At 41.3% G+C, this 21,010-nt stretch overlaps 1 protein-coding gene across 3 annotated transcripts in view; it reads left to right on the top strand.

The window, feature by feature from the left end:
* Positions 1–21,010, top strand: part of LOC139540686 (E3 ubiquitin-protein ligase RNF13-like) — a 104,392-nt gene that overhangs the window by 68,069 nt on the left and 15,313 nt on the right. For all 3 annotated transcript variants that reach the window (XM_071344548.1, XM_071344549.1, XM_071344550.1), the window contains 4 exons: positions 8,438–8,525; positions 9,751–9,841; positions 10,649–10,754; positions 13,263–13,356. In XM_071344548.1, the coding sequence (XP_071200649.1) occupies positions 8,438–8,525; positions 9,751–9,841; positions 10,649–10,754; positions 13,263–13,356 (379 nt within the window). The remainder of the gene's footprint in view (positions 1–8,437; positions 8,526–9,750; positions 9,842–10,648; positions 10,755–13,262; positions 13,357–21,010) is intronic.

Raw genomic sequence — 21,010 nt, 5'->3', positions numbered from 1 at the left:
TAAAACAAGATTTAAAATATGTAGAAAAGATAATGGACCTATATATTTTTTATAATATAATCTGAGAACTAACAATCACCACAATAAAAGCTAGAGTCAGGGAGAATTGAAAATTCTCAAAACAATGAATTTAACAGTATTGATTTTGTTATGTTTGATCAAAAGAACAAAGCGTTAGCCATGGCAAAATGCATAGAATTGCAGGAAATTAGCTTTAAAACGGTAACATTTTCTTTCAGCTCCATGGCAAAATGTGTAGAATTGCAGGAGATTTGCTTTAAAATTGAAACAATTTCGATTAGCTCCATGGAGAAATTGTCACGATCGTCTTGCTGTGAGAGAGAGGACCAAGGCGCAGCGTGTGCAAAATACATCTTCTTTATTTTAAGAAGAGAGAAAAAACAAACAAGAAACAAACAACTAATCACGAACTAACAAAATAACAAAACTGACGACCGTGAAGCTAATAATACAGATAGTGCTGACACAAACACTACACATAGACAATTACCCACAAATACATGATGCCTATGGCCACCTTAAATATGGCTCCCAATCAGAGACAAATGAAAAACATCTGTCTCTGATTGAGAACCACTCAGGCAACCATAGACATAGCTAGACACATTCACTCAACACAAACCCATACACTCTAACAAAATCCCCCTAGACACTACAACCACCCAAGACAAGACAAAAACACAAACATACCCCATGTCACACCCTGACCTAACTAAAATAATAAAGAAAACAAAGAATACTAAGGCCAGGGTGTGACAGAAATGTGTAGAATTGCAGGTAATTGGCTTAAATATATAAAAATGTCTAACCCCATGTCTAACCCGGTTCTCTAAAATCCTGTACCCATTGCCATGCCCACCACCTAAGTTTTTGATCTATAAAAAACCCTGCGATCTGATTATTCTGACCAATGACCATTCATATTTTTATTTGCATATGTATCCTCCCACTTTAACGAGGTAAGCGGGTTAGGCTGTAGACTAGTCTAGATGATCCTATCTGCCCACACGATTCGAATGAGCATTTTAATGGAAAAAGGAGATTCAGAGAAATACATATTCTTTTTTTTTACCAAATCAAAAAATCAAATCAAACTTTATTTGTCACATGCGCCGGATGCAGTGTAGATCTTACTGTGAAATGATTACTTACAAGCCCTTAACCAACAGTGCAGTTCAAGAAAGAGTTAAGAAAATATTTACCAAATAATCTAAAGTAAAAAATAATAAAAGATAATTTATTGTGTTAACAATAACGAGGCTATATACAGGGTGTACCGGTACCGAGTCAATGTGCGGGGGTACAGGTTAGTGTCAATGTAAATTGTCAGGTGGCCATTTGATTAATTGTTCAGCAGTCATATGGCTTGGGGGTAGAAGCTGTTAAGGAGCCTTTTGGTCCTAGACGTGGCGCTCCGGTACTCTTGCCGTGTGGTAGCAGAGAAAACAGTCTGACTTGGGTGACTGGAGTCTTTGACATTTTTTTGGGCTTTCCTCTGACACCGCCTAGTATATAGGTCCTGGATGGCAGGAAGCTTGGCCCCAGTGATGTACTGGGCCGTACACACTACCCTCTGTAGCGCCTTACGGTCAGATGCCGAGCAGTTGCCATACCAGACGGTGATGCAACCGGTCAAGATGCTCTCGATGGCGCATCTGGTCAGGATGCTCTCTGAATGTTGCCCCGTTTAAAGAATTTATATCAGCTAACGAGAGCGTTATCACACAGTCGTCCAGAACAGCTGGTGCTCTCATGCATGCTTCAGTGTTGCTTGCCTCAAAGTGAGCATAAAAGGCATTTAGCTCATCTGGTAGGCTCGCGTTACTGGGTAGCTCGCGTCTGGGTTTCCCTTTGTAGTCCGTAATAGTTTGCAAGCCCTGCCACATCCGACTAGCATCAGAGCCGGTGTAGTAGGATTTAATCTTAATCCTGTATTGACGCTTTGCTTGTTTGATGGTTCGTCTGAGGGCATAACGGGATTTCTTACAAGCGTCCGGATTAGTGTCCCACTCCTTGAAAGCGGCAGCTCTAGCCTTTAGCTCGATGCGGATGTTGCCTGTAATCCATGGCTTCTGGTTGGGATATGTACGTACGGTCACTGTGGGGACGACGTCGTCGATGCACTTATTGATGAAGACGATGACTGAGGTGGTATACTCCTCAATGTCATAGGATTAATCCGAGAACATATTCCAGTCTGTGTTAGCAAAACAGTCCTGTAGCGTAGCATCCGCGCCATCTGACCACTTCCGTATTGAGCAAGTCACTGGTACTTCCTGCTTTAGTTTTTGCTTTTAAGCAGGAATCAGGAGGATGAAATTATGGTCAGATTTGCCAAATGGAGGGCGGGGGAGAGCTTTGTATACATCTCTCTGTGTGGAGTAAAGGTGGTCTAGAGTTTTTTTCCCTCTGGTTGCACATGTGACATGCTGGTATAAATGAGGTAAAACGGATTTAAGTTTGCCTTCATTAAAGTCCCCGGCCACTAGGAGCGCCGCTTCTGGATGAGCATTTTCTTGTTTGCTTATGGCCGTATACAGCTCATTGAGTGCGGTCTTAGTGACAGCATCGGTTTGTGGTGGTAAATAGACGGCTACGAATAATATAGATGTGAACTCTCTTGGTAGATAGAGTACCTTATGATAAACTGTAGACCACACTACCTCAGGCGAGCAATACCTCAATACTTCTTTAATATTAGACATCGCCACCAGCTGTTATTGACAAATAGACACACACCCCCACCCCTCGTCTTACCAGATGCAGCTTCTCTGTCCTGCCGGTGCATGGAAAATCCCGCCAGCTCTGTATTATCCGTGTCGTCATTCAGCCACGACTCGGTGAAACATAAGATATTACAGTTTTTAATGTCCGTTGGTAGGATAATCTTGGTCGTAGATTATCGATTTTATTTTCCAATGATTGCACGTTGGCCAATAGAACGGATGGCAGTGGGGGTTTACTCATTCGCCTACGAATTCTCAGAATTCGAAGGCCCGACCTCCGCCCCCTTTTTCTTAATCTTTTCTTCACGCAAATGACAGGGATTTGGGCCTGTTCCCTTAGAAAGCAGTATATTCTTTGCGTCGGACTCGTTAAATTATTTTTCATGAACACTCACAGTTGTTTATTAGTCATACAGTGATGATTTAAAAATTGAATTAAAAACACTGCATGGGAGCTTAAAAAACATATATTTAAATGATTATTTTTGCTAAATTCAAAAGTTTTAGCTGACTTCACTGCACTGAAAGTGAACCTGGAAATGGGATAAAAAGCAGAGAAGAAAATAACAATTATTTTGTGAATTTGTCATTTATCGTCAACAGTCCTCCGTGCACGGGAGATGGCTAACACATTTCTTTGGTGACTGACCAGTGACCACCAATAAATATTCCTTGGTTGACGCAGTTACTTGTGATTTATAAATTCACACATCCATTCACAAACACACATGCTGATACTTAACGGAAGCATGTGCAGATGCTTGCCCGAAAGCTCACATTGCACCCCACTGTGTCACCACCACATCAGGACGCTAGAGTCTATATCTGCTACACAGATGGTCCAGACTCTATATTGCATCATACGCAGCTTATTAACCCTTCGCAAAGGCATCATAAAGACACTATGTCCATTTAGTATTGCAGTTATCCTTTAGACTCAAAGATTTTGTGTCTGCCATTGGACCTCGGTTGAGAGGTATAGACTTCAATAAAGACACTGTCAAGCTAACAGCAATGGAAGCGCATCATTAATGGAGTGTGCTTTTGATTGTGTTACTATTTAAATTTTTCTTTACATCTTTTTTTTAAAACTCTGCATCGTTGGGAAGGGCTCATAAGCAAGCGTTTTATGGTAAAGTCTACACCCCTTATATTCGTACATGTGACATATATTATTTTTTATTTGATATGATTTTTCTCCCGGGGATTACAGTAATTAACAAGCACAATAAGTGCTGTTAAATTGTGATCGAGGATGTTGTTGTTGCTCCGTCGTTAGTTTGCAGACATGTTGTGCCTTCAGTCTGGGATCAAGAAAATAGCGATTTGCTGTGTGTGGTTGTGTGTCCATCCATGCATGCGTGCGTATGCATGCTATCGATTTATCAATGTGAAGGTTTGTGTCTTGGTGGGCTCTGATTTGCACCCCCTCTCTTTTCATCTTCTTTCTCTTTCTTTCTCTCTCTCGTCCTGCAGTCTGAGAGGAATGCACTGAATGTCCTTATCTCTGCCCATGCAAACATTCTGTGAGCCAGTAGAGGTTGAATTCCTCTCAGATTGCATGCAGACCGCATGCTGGCATCAGAGGTGAAGCAGCCTGAGGGGCTTCTCACGATTACACTGAAAAACAAGGACACTTACAACCCTTAAAGAACATGAAAAAAACACGTATAAGAATACAAAAAACATAGCCCCAAAGTCAGGCTCCTTACTTCCGCCACCATCATAGAGTTGTCAAAACACTAGCAGCATTCTTAGCTCAAGATATCATACCAAAACAGCGTTTTTGTAACTAACCGCCTACAGTCACAATTTTGAGTACACAAATCATCTGTTATCTCCGTTTTTATGTTTGTGACGAATCTCCTGTTGTCACAGTCAAGATAGGATTATGTAGATTCCAGTTTCTTAGCAGGGCCTCAATGGTTTTGCATTCGTCTCCTCTGTGGGGGATGACTTTCTCTCTCATAGGAGACTTTAATGCTGTGGGAATGAAGGGGATGGGGGAGAGACTGCGACAGGAATCATCTGCTGGCTCTTCTCAAAGACAGCCTCATACATATGGAGACACAAACCAAGAAGCACACACACGCAGATGCGCGCGCACAGACGTTCGTTCACACACAAACGCACACACAGACGTGTACACACTGTGGCCTGCGGTAGCTCTCAGAACACACAAAAAGTATTTATTCCTGCGTAGACACTCGCGGTTGCAGACACACTGTAGTCATTGATGCACACACACACAATACACCCTCACAGGCAAATACTGGGTCTTATACAGCTTTGCACTCAACACAAACATGTGTACACTCACACACACAGAGTGCAGAAAATTCCAGTGACAAACAAAAAGGCAGCCCTGCGCTAATGTCTGCTAGCATCTCGATTCCCTCAAACAACCATCTCTTCTCTCATCCTCTTTGTCTGAATGAACAATACATTTTGTTAGCTTAGCATAGCTACAGAAGATGATACCAGAATATTATACTGTATACATATCTCCCTGGCATTTACATTATTTATGCAGCAGCATACAAAATATATTTTTGGACTCACCGTTGTTGTGTTGTGCTCACATGAACAGGAAGGTGGCACGGCGGTCCTGGTTGTGGGAAATCTTCTCAATTACTTTGTCATCAAAGTCTGGTATTCTCTGGATGAAGTCATGCTGGATTGACAGCATGGCCAATACATTCAACTTTTTCTGGCCCATGGTGTTGCGTGTGTAGGTTTTTTAAAAATCATTTTAAAGGTGTAAAAGTTTCTCTCTGGCTCAGCGGTTGTCATCGGATTAGTGGTGATAATGATTTTGAGAAAAGAGACCGTCTCAGACAAAAGCCTTTTGCAGGTTGTTCTCGTAGAGTGATTTCAGTAAAGAAAGTGACATCTTTCTAGTGTGCAGCTCAGGATTCTGGTAGGGATGGACAGCACCGTTCTCATGCCGGTAGAGAGCTCCGTTTCCCACGGGCCATAGCTTGGTAGAACACTGGAGCTCTGCGGTCGGAAAGGAATGTTCATATTGGGGTAAAAACTAGTTGTCTACCAACTTTGCCACAATTAAGTGGTCACTTTCAGAAAACCTTTCTTGCACATGAGCAGCGATTGTGTCGCATGCCTCCATCACAGGCGCAGTGTTAAGGTTTCTCTGCCCTGGTTCAGTGGCATCAACATGTCCTCTTGGCCAGTTCATCAGTTTGCTCGCCAATTTTTTTAATGTTCACCTTGAAGTTGCCGATTGCTCCGGCATTTCCTGCTGCGTCAATGGTTCGTTTCTGCATTACGTTGTACTAAACATCCACCTCTGACATGACCAAAGAAAATAACTTGAGCAGTTGCAGAAATGTGTGATCCTTAAGTTTCATGGACAGGTCATATGCCTCACTGATGGTGATCTCATTCCATCTAGGGGGCCAGTGCCTCACGGTCCTCCCACACAGAATTGAAGGTTCTGCTTTTGAAGTTCCATCGTGTACCCTGTGGCCTGGGGGACCCGTCTGTTCGCTGACTCCGCGAGAGTGGAGAGTCTTTTAGGTGAGAGCGAGAAAAAGGTGAAAAAGTAGGATAGGTCTGCAAAAAAACACTTTGTAAGTACACTTACTCGCCCTGCACAGAGTTGGTGAAGTGTTAGATTCTGTTGGTGTGCGTAACAGTGCACAAACTGCGCGTTTGGGTAAGTCTCCTTAAGTAGCGTTTGGACACCACGTGCATTACCACTCATCACCACTGCCCCATCGTAAGTTTGTGCAACCAGCTTCTCCTTCACGTCCAGTGGCGCTAGGACTTGTTTGATGGTGTTGGAGAGGCAAACACCAGTTTTGTTTGTCCTTCACCTCTACAAACTCCAAAAAGCTCACACACACACTGTGGTCTGATAACATGTAGCGTAGCACTATTACCATATGTGATTTACAGGAGACGTCAGTCTGCTTGTACAGATGCAAAAGGAGTCTCAGACACCTCCTTAGCTATAGCTTCTCTGTACACTTGATACATACAATCCAAAGGTTTGTTTTGGATCGTGCTTAATGTACCCTTAAGGGGTTGGTCGTCATAATGCCTTTGTAGCCAGTAATCTCCTTCACGCATGCTCTCAAAAATACACCTGTAAATGCCTGAGTTCAAGGAGTCGGCTGACTCGTCATGGCCCTTGTGCTGTCTCACAATTACCACACAATTTAATGCATGCTATAATTCTGGCAAGCATGTACCTATTCTCCTCCGTTTGTTGGTTGTGAAGGACATGGCTCGTCCAAATGTCTAGCTGAGCCACAATGTTTGATTTTCCCAGTAATCTCAGGTTAACAGCATTGTCTACATGTGATGCACAATTCTCATGTTTTGAGAGACTTTCAGATGTTTTAAATCCTTAAACCCAGACTTGGACCACACACCTTCTCCACCGAAAAGCAGGCAGGGGAAGCAACACTCAGTCAGCCACTGCTTCCTTCCAAACCTCTCATTGTCGAATTTGCAATTTCCGACTTGTTGTGTGACCTTTATGTCCAATGGCACAGAGACATTTTATCTCTAATTTCTCGTCATATGACAAGGATTGAAAAGCATTTGCCAGTAGATCTTCAACGTGATTCATGATGATGACTGCTTATCTAGCTAGCTAATTTGCTAGCTAAGATTTTGAAAGTATGTTGTTGACATGATCAGTCCAATCAAAGCTACGGGAGATATAATGTGATTTGATGTCATTTTATATGTGGCCAATGACCTTAAGCCTTCTTGGAAGGGAACTTTTACGGTAAATCTATGGCAGCACACAAGCGGGGTTGAACTGCCTATCTCTCCAGTAGATTCTGTGGTGACGTAGTGTCCCCATGAGTGACAGAACCCTGAGCCAATCACGGCACAACCAGATAAGATTAACAACGCCTATGCTCTGGGTTTTTGCTGGCTGCTCCTCCACCACAGAAAGCACTGAGCTAGGCTGAAACCAATGCATTTTGGAGCTGCCTTACTCAAGAAATAGACCAAGTTTGTATGCTGCTTTATTAACTCAAGGATTGTTTTTTTTACATTGTATGCTGAACTGATATGTGACACGAATTAATGCCAGAATAACATTTTATAATTTAACGAAACAGGTGGGCCTCTGCTCTGCCCCACCTGCCCTGAATGATGGGTCACCACTGATTACATACCCTCTACAAGCTACTATGTCAAATAAGTTATTTTAGCCATTGATTTCTTTCAGAATGCTATGTGTTCAGCTACATTACATGCTATGCAAAGTCTTGCCTTGTTCTCCTTCATGTGGTGGTGTGTCCATATAGCATGTCATTATCATTATACGCACATAGTATACAAATGCATGGACATTGACAAATATTCAACTGAACCACACACTCCCTGTCCTGAAGTGATGTCAGTTACAAAGTAGTTTTTTATTTTATTTTATTTATTTTACCGTTATTTTACCAGGTAAGTTGACTGAGAACACGTTCTCATTTGCAGCAACGACCTGGGGAATAGTTACAGGGGAGAGGAGGGGGATGAATGAGCCAATTATAAACTGGGGATTATTAGGTGACCATGATGCACTGAGTTACGGAGATAGCTGTCACAGAATGGATACAGTACAAAGATATTTAGGTGGGATGGGCTGGCTGAACACACACTGATCCATAGGAACCACACACACACAATGAACACAAAGGTTTTGTCTCCCGCAGGTCCTTAACGCCCAGAAGGCCGGGTACAAGGCGGCGATTGTTCACAACGTGGACTCTGATGACTTAATCAGCATGGGATCCAATGATCGTAAGTTTCCCCCCTCTCTTCCAATCCTTCTCTTCTGCACTGCACACACAAACAAAAACACAGACGTGCAGCAGCACTGCACACAGTCGTCTGTTCATGCGTCTCCTCATTCGGGGTCAATACAGCTTTGATTCCCAAAACCTGAGCCTAGAGGACCTTTCGGACTCGCTGGGACTTAGAGATACTGCAGCCATAGCACCAATTCCGACTCTTGTGTCGTTGTGGAGGAATGTGGTGCTCTGGTTTTCAGTACGTCGCCAAACAGTTCAACCCTGTCCAAACGGCTCGATCGGCCCGGAAATTCACAGTGCCCTATCTACCATCAAATTACGTTTTTGGGAGGAGGGATATCTGTACAGTTTCTCTTTTCTCAACAGCTTATTCTTTACGTAGTTTGTCGCTCGTCTCCCGCCTCTTGCTCTGGGGTGTATGACTATGTATGATGAATAATCAAGACAGGACCCCGTGCTGGTAATTGTCTAGGACGGATCATCCAGTCGAATGGGTTCTTTTCAAACGTTGGTCAGCGAGCCATTTGTTAACTTATCAGCCATCCAAGAGCTTTATGTCACCGGGGTTCTGTGGGCCCTACCAACTAGTAATATACCCACAATATGCCCACAGTCGTGCATGAGCAGAATCATATATAAGACAGTGGCACAAGTGGGCATCAGCCTCAACGCAGGGGCAGACTGGAATAATAAATCAGCGCACCACGGGCAAATTGTCCGTTCTACTAAACTACTTTGGGCTGGTGTCTGAATGGGACAGCAGCCCATTAGCCAAAATGGTAATTCTGCCCCCAAAAATAATGATAACATTTCTTAACAGACTCAATATTTTAAAAAAATTACCCATTGGCCTAAAGATGGATCAGCCCACTAGGCATTTGCCCAAAATTCCCTATGCCAGTCCGTTTCAGGCTCAAAGGGTCACATAGACCCTGGAAATTACCCCATCTAACAACTTTAAAGATCTGTGGTTCGCCATAGTTATGGTCTGTCTAAATAAATGATTTCAGAAATGCCAGATGTTATAATGTAGTGCCTCGACAAACATACCGTTCTTTCTATTTTTGTATCTTTCACCGATAACTGACTCGAATCTTCATTTCTTCCTTCGAACGTGTTGTTATTTCATGATGTTCTAGATTTTATTTTATGATGGGCATCAATATGTGGCCACCTCATGTATAAATAGCTTTTCCTTCTCTTTTCCCTTTCAGTGGATATTTTGAAGCAGATTGACATTCCATCAGTGTTTGTGAGCGAAGAGACTGCCAAGTCCCTGAAAAAGGACTACACGTATGACAAGGGGTGAGTTGCGGACCAAAATCTAATTTCCATGTCTATCAACATCAAGGCTAATTCAAGCCGGAGGCATCGAAACTGGCGTACTCTATCCATACTGTCTAAGAATCCTGTCCAAATAAATCTGTCAGCGTTATTTTTTTTTTTATATAATATATTTATTTATTCTATGAATGCAGTGGAAAGACGACATAATATGATATTTTTATCTTTGTGTTACATTACTATGTCATAATGGCCTCAATTGACGTGCTGGCATCGTAAAGCAGATCTGCTTCATGCTGTCATCACATTCCCAGAGCTATGCAGAGAACAGTGGATAATCAGGGAATGACTGTTTTTTCATCCCACCATGCTGTCAGTAATAGACCTCTTTCTTTGCTCTGATACCAATCATACATTCGGGTTAGTACCTCTTTTGTCCTGGCATGCAGACATACCAAAATAGTACATTTCCAGTCAATTGCCTGGAAATGTTGCAACGTTCTTCACAAAATGTTATTATAGAAATATTAACTGAATTTGCCTATATGTATTTGGAAAATAATGATGACAGTGAGTGAAGTCTTACCCATTATTTCACAGTGTGAAATCACATTAGTCAGATGGGAGGGCGTTTATGTGACAGGACGTCATGAGGTGTAAAATGAAAATGAGTTGCCTCGTGTGACATGCTATAGATGATGGACCTTGTCGAAACGCTCCAATCGTAAGGACTCCTTGTAGGTCACTATTATTTGGAGTGTATCTAATCGTCAGTCATAAACACTTAATTCAATCTCCATAATGGCGCTGTTGTTGTTTTTTTCCCAGGGGTCATGTGGTCCTCATGCCGGACTTCAGCCTGCCTCTGGAATACTACCTGATCCCCTTCCTCATCATTGTGGGAATCTGCCTCATCCTCATCGTCGTTTTCATGGTAGACAAATGCACTATCTTCTCAACATGTCAATAAAGTTTATTCATTCATTTATGTACACTGAGAATACAAAACATTAAGACCACCTGCTCTTTCTATGAAATAGACTGACCATGTATATCAGTGTGAAAGCTATGATCCCTTATTATTGTCCCTTGTTAAGTCCACTTCAATCAGTGTAGAGAAAGGGGAGGAGATAGACTAAAGAATGATTTTCAAGCCCTGAGACAATTGAGACGTGAATTGTGCATGAGTGGCATTCAGAGGATGAATGGTGAAGACAAAAGATTTACAGTGCATTCGGAAAGTATTCGGACCCCTTGACTTTTTCCACATTTTGTTACGTTACAGCCTTATACTAAAAAACAAATATCATCAATACCCCATAATGACAAAGTGAAAAACAGGTTTTTAGACATTTTTACAAATGTATTAAAAATTAAAAGACATATCTTATTTACATAAGTATTCAGATCCTTTGCTATGACACTCAACATTGAGCTCAGGTGCATCCTATTTCCATTGATCATCCTTGAGATGATTCTATAACTTGATTGGGGTCCACCTGTGGTAAATTCAATTGATTGGACATGATTTGGAAAGGCACACACCTGTCTACATAAGGTGCCGCAGTTCACAGTGCATGTCAGAGCAAAGACCAAGCCATGAGGTCGAAGGAATTGTCCGTCGCACTCCAAGACAGGATTGTGTCAAAGTACAGATCTGGGGAAGGGTACCAAAAAATGTTTGCAGCATTGAAGGTCTCCAAGAACATAGTGGTCTCCATCATTCTTAAATGGAAGAAGTTTGGAGCCACCAAGACTCTTCCGAGAGCTGGCCACCCGGCCAAACTGAGTAACCATCTTTGCAGCATTCCACTAATCAGGCCTTTATGGTAAAGTGGCCAGACGGAAGCCACTCCTCAGTAAAAGGCACATGACAGCCCGCTTGGACTTTGCCAAAATGCACCTAAAGGACTCTCAGATCATGAGAAACAAGATTCTCTGGTCTGATGAAACCAAGATTGAACTCTTTGGCCTGAATGCCAAGCGTCACGTCTGGAGTAAACCTGGCACCATCCTTACGGTGAAGCATGGTGGTGCCAGCATCATGCTGTGGGGATGTTTTTCAGCGGCAGGGACTGGGAGACTGGTCATGATCGAGGGAATGATGAATGGAGCAAAGTACAGAGAGATCCTTGATGAAAACCTGCTTCAGAGTGCTCAGGGACTCAGACTGGGGCGAAGGTTCAAACAGGACAACGACCCTAAGCACACAGTCAAGACTATTTCTTTTTTTATTCTACCTTTATTTATCTAGGCAAGTCAGTTAAGAACAAATTCTTATGTACTACCCTGGCCAAATCCTAACTCAGACGACACAGGGCCAATTGTGCGCTACTCTATGGGACTCCCAATCACGGCTGGTTGTGATACAGCCTGGAATCTAACCAGGGTCTGTAATGACGCCTCTAGCACTGAGATGCAGTGCCTTAGACCGCTGCACCACTCAGGAGCCCCAACGCAGGAGTGGCTTCGGGACAAGTCTCTGAATACCCTTGAGTGGCCCAACCAGAACCTGAACCCGATTGAACATCTCTGGAGAGACGCTCTCCATCTAACCTGACAGAGCTTGAGAGGATCTGCAGAGAAGAATTGGAGAAACTCCCCAAATACAGGTGTGCCAAGCTTTGTAGCGTCATACCCAAGAATATTTGAGGCTGTAATTGCTGCCAAAGGTGCTTCAACAAAGTACTGAGTAAAGGGTCTGAATACTTATGTAAATGTGATATTTCCGTTATTTATTTTTAATTACATTTGCAAAAAATTCTAAAAACCTGTTTTTGTTTTGTCATTATGGGGTATTGTGTGTAGATTGATGAGGAAAATGTTTTATTTAATCAACTTTAGAATAAGGTTGTACCGTAACAAAATTTGGAAAAAGTCAAGGGGTCTGAATACTTTATGAATGCACTGTATGTGCCTATGAACGGGGTATGGTAGTAGGTGCCAGGTGCACTTGTTTGTGTCAAGAACTGCAACGCTGCTGGGTTTTTCACGCTCAACAGTTTCCCGTGTGTATGAAGATGATATCATCAAGCCTGCTACAACCAAAACATGTTTTTATTTATTTTATTTATCTAGGCAACAAATAACAGAGAACTTGCTCATTCGATCTGTCTGATTAGTTAAAAAGCAGAGTCAGTTACCCAAATCATCCTACTTCCTAAAGAATTGACACAAGAATGTGATAAACGTAATTATTTGAAACGCCCATACAATTATTTTGAGTACTGGTTGAGGTATTTTTTAACTGCAGAGAACTCTTAATTCGGAAATAACTGTCAATGAAATGGTGACGTCAGACTTTTGGAAAGAGGGTGCATGGTTGAAGTACAAGAGCGTTGCCCGGTTCAAAAAAAAACTGTTGGGGTATTCATCAGGATTTTCGGTGAGGTTAAGTGACTCATAACTCCACAACTGACTTGACTTTTCCCTTCTCGCTCAGATCACCAAGTTCGTCCAGGGCAGACACAGGGCTCGGAGAAGCCGTCTGCGCAAGGACCAGCTGAAGAAACTTCCCATTCACAAGTACAATAAAGGTATGGAGGGATATAGCTATCTTGACATCAACATTGAGAAGTGAGATGGGCCAATAGTTTTGCGTTTGGTTCGTAAGCATTGACAACACTGATTTTTTGAGATCTGGGTATTGTTGTCGTAATGTCGTTCAAGGAGGTAAGGTATCCCCCTGTGTTTTCCTCACTTAGTGTGAACGTATGGATTACTGTCAAAGCTGGTTGCTTCAACACGGGTTCAAGTTGAGGGAGTCTAAAAATGGTTTTGTGGCAGTTTGTTTGCCTGCCTATGTGTCAACAACACAAAGATTGAAACCTGGCTTTATGATCGGAAGGTACACTTACCCTTGTATGAGATTATTTAGAATGGTATTATGACTCACTCACAGATCTATCGACCTTCGTCCTCAATGAACTGTTGACCCTAAACGCTCACCCTAACCCTCGACCTAGATGAGAACTCCAAACTGACCGTAGATCTCCACCGGGTCTAGCCACGCTATGCCTTGTGTCATACGACTGGGCCACAATGCGGGTGACATTATGAACGAGTTATGTCACCTCAATCTACTCCAGCGCTTCGTGCCATGAGCTAATGAGACGAATACAGCTTGATTTTCCACAGAGCCTGCTCCCCAGATTAAGAATGCCGCTATCTCAGATATGAGAAGGATCTATATAAATACATATTCTGTTTACCTCGAGGGAGGTAGATTTTAAACTCCTTAATTGGAAGTCATGGACTTTAGAGTGTTTCTCCATTTTGTGTTTCTCCCCTCGCTCAGCTCAGGAGGTATTTATGGCCCTGCTTTTGCATTGCAAATAGTGTTTTTCTGAGATCTGCACCTGGTCAAATGTCAGTCCTGAGTAGAATGTTGGCAGTATTCACACTTGGAAGGAGTTTAGAGGCTTGGTTTTGGGGTAGGAAGCCCCTTGTTCAAAAATCGGCTGTGCAGGGGACACTGAGGAGATTTTGACAGAGTCTAGGCAATGCATATTAAGTAGCTCCCTGTGTGGTTGTGTGAGACGGTGTGTGCGAGTGGCTATGCGACAACCCTTGTCTGACGGACAGTTTCCACAGGCATTAGAGGGAGTTCAGTCATCCAGGGAATGGTTCCATCAGCTGCAGTTAAAATATATTTTATTATTATTGGCCCAACCACTACTACCTCCTCTTCTGAAGACAAAAATAAACGTTGTTTTTACAGCTTTTTCTTTTTTTGTTACATGTACATTCTACACATGCATTTTACATACACGGCACTCCTCTCTTTTCTTCACAGTAGTTACATGGCAGGAGTATAGTTACTTGACATGCATCACATCCTGATAGACTATATCCAAACACATACTGTACCAGTCAAAAGTTTGGACACAGCTACTTATTCAAGGGTTTTTCTTTATTTTGACTATTTTCTACATTGAAGAATAATTGTGAAGACATCAAAACGAATGCATAACACATACAGAATCATGAAGTAACCAAAAAAGGTTAAAAAAAAAAAATCTAAATATGATTTCTATTTTAGATTCTTCAAAAGAAGCCACCCTTTGCCTTCATGACAGCTTTGCACTCTCTTGGCATTCTCTCAACCAGCTCACCTGGAATGCTTTTTCCAACAGTCTTGAAGGATTTCCCACATATGCTGAGCACTTGTTGGCTGCTTTTACTTCACTCTGCGGTCCAACTCATCCCAAACCATCTCAATTTGTTTGAGGTCGGGTGATTGTGGAGGCCAGGTCATCTGATGCAGCACTCCATCACTCTCCTTCTTGGTCAAATAGCCCTTACACAGCTTGGAGGTGTGTTGGGTCATTGTCCTGTTGAAAAACAAATGTCTCTTTCTTATTGGTGTCCTTTAGTAGGGGTTTCTTTGCAGCAATTCAACCATGAAGGCCTGATTCACAGTCTCCTCTGAACAGTTGATGTTGAGATGTGTCTGTTACTTGAACTCTGTGAAGCATTTATTTGGGCTGCAATTTCTGAGGCTGGTAACTCCTCTGAACTTATCCTCTGGGTCTTCCTTTCCTGTGGTGGTCCTCATGAGAGCCAGTTTCATCCCAGCGCGGTTTTTGCGACTGCACTTGAATAAACTTTCACATAAAGAGTGAAAAAATTAATCAATAAATCAATACATAATAGTAAATAAGGTTATCCAAACAATAATTACATCCCTAGAGCAGTAAAAATCTGGTGGGCTTTCTGGAATAAGAGCAAGCATATATCGTGATAGAAAGGGCAATAGAGGATAAAATGAGTTTCATTCTCTATTTCTTCGAGGTCACAATAATAACATAGTCTTTCCTCTTCTACTTCACCACAGTACCGACCTGTTTCAATACGCAGAGGCAATATCCCTGATCTGACCTGTGCACATAGCAATCTATTGTTTTTAGGTAGGTAATACATAATATATCTCTCACACACAAACTCACCCTTAATCAAACAAAAGGTTCTCAATTTGGGTTTATGATTAATCTCCTCCACCCATTTTTTGTCATATTGCATCAACAGTTGTTTTTTAAATCATATCTATGTCTCCCTTAATTTGGTTTTCATACAGATGTTCACAGTCAGACTGTTGAAAAAGGTCAGACATTTCAGTTGCCCGGGCTCCCCTTATGGATAGATCCCATTGGAAAACTTTACTAGCTATTTGTGGCAGTTGGCATATCCAACAGTCTATTCCAAAGTCTCACCATACACGCCTTCCATCTCACCTCACAGGGTTCCCAGCCCATGTCCCCTGTTATTGCAAGTATAGGTGCAAACTTGTGGACACCTAAAAAGTAACGAACTTCTCTGTTATGTACATGTTCGTTTTTAAGACACCTAATGGCACACCACACTCCTGCTGAATAGTCCAGAACAGGACACACGCATGTCTGATACAGTTTGGAATACGTAGCATTACCTATATCTTTGAGTGGTTTTGTTTTTCCTATAAATCCCCCAAGAGCTCTACTTCCTGATTCGGCCAGGGCAGATGTTCCATATAGAAAGGTAATATGTTCATCAATAAAAATACCCAAATATTTATAAATGCTAGTAAACTCCAGAATGTCTTCAACAAAACTGAAAAACACTTCTCTTAGTAGCTGCTTTTCTAAAATGCATTATCTGTGTTTTTGTCTGGTTAATCATGAGTCTCCATCTTTTATACCAATTGACTGCACATAATAACATGTTCTGCAGGTTTTGTTCAGTTTCTGCCATCAAAATAATATAATCAGCATATAAAAGGATACTTAGCATTTCATCATAATATCTTACTCCAATATTTAACTGTTTCATTTATTTTGCCAAATAATTTATAAACAAAGTCGGTGATAAGGTGTCTCCTTGTTTAACACCCGAGGGTGTGGGAAACCAATCTGTACGATATTCATTAACATGCACACAAGCAATTGGTACTTTGTAAAGAGACTGGATTGCTTAATAAAATGTCCCATCAACCCCTGTCTTTAACAAACTATAGGTTAAAAGCTCCCTATTTACAAAATCAAAACCTTTCTGGAAAATCAATGAAACATGCAAAAGTAGGCTTCTCTTCATGTAATCTATTTCTAATTATTGTACAGACTGAGAAGATATGATCTATACAGGCTCTGGATTTACGAAAACCATTTTGTTCTTCCACCAGAATGTTGTGGTCCTTCAGGAAGGAGACACGTTCTGTCTCCTAGAGATGAACGTACTTTGGTGCGAAAAGTGCAAATCAATCCCAGAACAACAGCAAAGGACCTTATGAAGATGCTGGAAGAAACAGGTACAAAAGTATCTATATCCACAGTAAAACGAGTCCTATAATTGACATAACCTGAAAGGCCGCTCAGGAAGGAAGAAGCCACTGCTTCAAAACCGCCCTAAAAAAGGTTTGACTACGGTTTGCAACTGCACATGGGGACAAATATCATACTTTTTGGAGAAATGTCCTCTGGTCTGATGAAACAAAAATATAACTTTTTGGCCATAATGACCATCGTTATGTTTGGAGGAAATAGGGGGATGCTTGCAAGCCGAAGAACACCATCCCAACCGTGAAGCACCGGAGTGGCAGCATCATGTTGTGGGGGTGCTTTGCTACAGGAGGGACTGGTGCACTTCACAAAATAGATGGCATCATGAGGGAGTAAAATTGTGAATATTTTGAAGCAACATCTCAAGACATCAGTCAGGAAGTTGAAGCTTGGTCGCAAATGGGTCTTCCAAATGGATAATGACCCCAAGCATACTTCCTAAGTTGTGGAAAAATGGCTTAAGAACAACAAAGTCAGGGTATTGGAGTTGCCATCACAAAGCCCTGACCTCAATCCTATAGAAAATGTGTGGGCAGAACTAAAAAAGTGTGTGCAAGCAAGGAGGACTACAAGCCTGACTCTGTTACACCAGCTCTGTCAGGAGGAATGGGCCAAAATTCACCCAACTTATTGTGAGAAGCTTGTGGAAGGCTACCCGAAACATTTGACCCAAGTTAAACAATTTAAAGGCAATGCTACCAAATGCTAATTGAGTGTATGTAAACTTCTGACCCACTGGGAATGTGATGAAAGAAAGAAAAGCTGAAATAAATCATTCTCTCCACTATTATTCTGAAATTTCACATTCTTAAAATAAATTGGTGATCCTAACTGACCTAAGACAGGGAATTTTTACTAGAATTAAATGTCAGGAATTGTGAAAAACTGAGTTGAAATCTATTTGGCTAAGGTGTATGTAAACTTCCGACTTCAACTGTATCATAGTTCCGTTGTAATCCAGTGAGGTAAGAAAAATGATCTAGATCATCTATAAGGCTGATCACAGATCAATATTGCAGCTTTAAGAGGAAACTTCAGTCATCAGCGTACTATGACACCTTGGTTTTTAAGCCCTGGATTTCTAGCCCCTCTATTTATTGTTGGATCTGATTTTAATAGCTAACATTCCGATGGCCATAATAAATAGATACGCCGACAGTGGACAACCTTGTTTTACTCCTCTTGACAGTTTATTACTTTCTGAGAAGTAGACATTATTTATTATTTTACACCTGGGGTTACTATACATAACTTTAAGCCATTGTATAAGCGATTCTCCTAAATTAAAAAAGTCCATACATTTATATACAGGGGTGCAAACTAGTGAGGGCCCAAAAAGGTGACACATTTTTTTTGCACTGAAACACATATATAAAAGAAAAAATCCCTCCTTGGGCAAATGCAGGTTTTAACTAATTAAACTAAAAATTTGATCACAATGATCAGTCTCTGTCTGTAAAATAAAAAGTGGTTAATGTGAACCCAACTCACAGCCAAACAAATGTAAAGAAAGCAGTCCAATGTATTTGTTGCCTAGACTTTACTAAATGACACTCAAGCCTTGAGAAAAAACAATACACTAATATTGCAGTTAGCCATGACAGCCTTTATAATATAACACGTATGACCACACACACATCTAAATATTGCACTTGGGAAAAAAACATTTTAAGTAGAAATAGAATGAAACAAACAGGCATTCTATTTTTGCTCTATTATAGTGGCCACTATAGTAGACATCGATCAAGTGTACAAGGCTACATGTGTGCAAAAATAACGTTTTACTGAGTAAAAGAAAATGTAATAATCCCCTCTCACTCACACACGTGTTACTGTCAAGTTCAACACAACAAAAGCAATATCTTTGGGCTACACTGCATTGTACACTTTCTGCCTGTGGACATCTGTTCTACAATGTGCCAGCAGAGCATGATACCCTTTGTTGGCATAATTGATCTCTTTCAGGCAGAGAGTACACCTGGCGTAACCCTTTTTTATCCACTGTATTGAAAAAGTGAGAAAGAGGGTGTGTGGTGTTCCTTTCACCTAGTGCACATCACTAGTTCGCATACAGCCAGTAGTCATCCAAAGCCCCCCCGCCCAAACTTTTCTCGTCGGATCTACACGAATCACATAGGTCACCTATTTTGGATTCAAAACGACGAATTTCGCCGAAAGGTGACAAGTTTGCATCCCTGTATATATCAATTCTAGCCTTTTCAATATCTACTATGAATACCAGACCTGAGCTGTGTTATAATCCTCATACTAACCGTACTATTTGTGGCGTAAATTGAGTATATAGCATGCTTATTGGTCATAGTATGATATAGTTAGTATGCCAAAAGTTCCTTGATGTCATACTAAATTCGTAAAAATATGAAGTATACACGCAGAGGACACTATTGCCGTACTTAGGGCCCATAATGCAATTCTTCAGGAAATGGGCATGGCTTCACATCTTTTTCAGATTTGAAGAAAATGGCGGAAAATATGAAGCTGAAGTCCAACGAGAGCGGATAGAAATTAATTGCTTTAACTAATTATGACAAATGTTAAGAAAATGTTGAGCAATGTAATAAAGTAATAACTTTTCAAATAAGTTACCTTACATGTTATGTTGGCTGACAATTTGTTAGCTACGCTGTCCTTACAAACCGCATAGCATATCATTACAACAGTATGTACCGGTATGTTAGCTAGCTACCGAACGTTAGTTGGCTACTTAATATACTTGCCAGTATATTAACTATAGGCTATCTAACTAACTACCCAACGTTTATTGACTTGATTATTCCCGTCATTCGGGTGCTTTTGTAAATTCGCTCTGGCGATCTACTCCGATTTCAAAGCACTCTCTCTGAGTGTACCAGAGCGCAGAATAATTACTTTACGAACGCTCAACACCCGTTGAATATGGCCGGTGTCAGTAAACGTTGGGGGAAAAACACAATTAAATTGTTTCCAGCAGCACAGTTAGTCACCAACGCTCTGGTTAACATGAAAACTGCCTAACCAGCTCTGCTAGGGCGAGTAAAATGGTCAGAGTGGTCTCATTTGTGTCTGGAAGTAGCTAGCATGCTAGCCAACATTAGCTTCGGTGCTTGACTGCCGTTGTAAGGCCAGAACGCTCAACCCTACTCCTCGGCCCGAGCGTCCAGTGTGCGCTCCGAGAGCGAAACGGTCTGAATTCACAATCTGACAATCTGACAACACTCTGAATTTATGTGCGCACTCTGGCACTCCAGATTGAATTTAAGAACACACCTGTCATAAAATGTCTAACTAGTAATTTGTTATGCTAACTAGCTAACAAGAGGTTGCATAACAACAGCATCAACTTCGGTAGACAGGCAAAAATGTAGTACGCTCAACTGAAAGGATATGGTTCAGTTACAGTATACTAAAATGAACTAATAGTCTGTAGTATACAGTATGTTAGTATAGTATGGGTATTCGAACACAGCTCTGGTTTTCAAAATTTTTCATGGTGTTCTATTGTTTCAAGTACTTGTCTTATATTAACTCCAATGTATCATCCATGTAAAAAACCTGTCTGATCAGGATGAATTATCTCCGACAACACCTTTTTAATTCTATGTGCTATGCATTTTGCTAGGATTTTTGCATCACAACACTGAAGTGTAAAGGGGCCTCCAGTTTTTTAGTTGTACTGGATCTTTATACTTAGCACATGGGTCATGTTTCAGTAATAGTGAAATCAGACCTTGCTGAGATACTGATAGTTTACCATTTTTATAGGAGTGGTTAAAACATGCTAATAGTGGACCTTTAAGTACATTTGAAACATGTTTGATATACAGTGCATTCGGAAAGTATTCAGACCCCTTCCCTTTTGCCACAGCGTTATTCTAAA

This window comes from Salvelinus alpinus, chromosome 16 (assembly GCF_045679555.1).
Source record: "Salvelinus alpinus chromosome 16, SLU_Salpinus.1, whole genome shotgun sequence".
Classification (NCBI taxonomy): Eukaryota; Metazoa; Chordata; class Actinopteri; order Salmoniformes; family Salmonidae; genus Salvelinus; species Salvelinus alpinus.
This window is presented reverse-complemented; position numbering and strand designations above follow the sequence as displayed.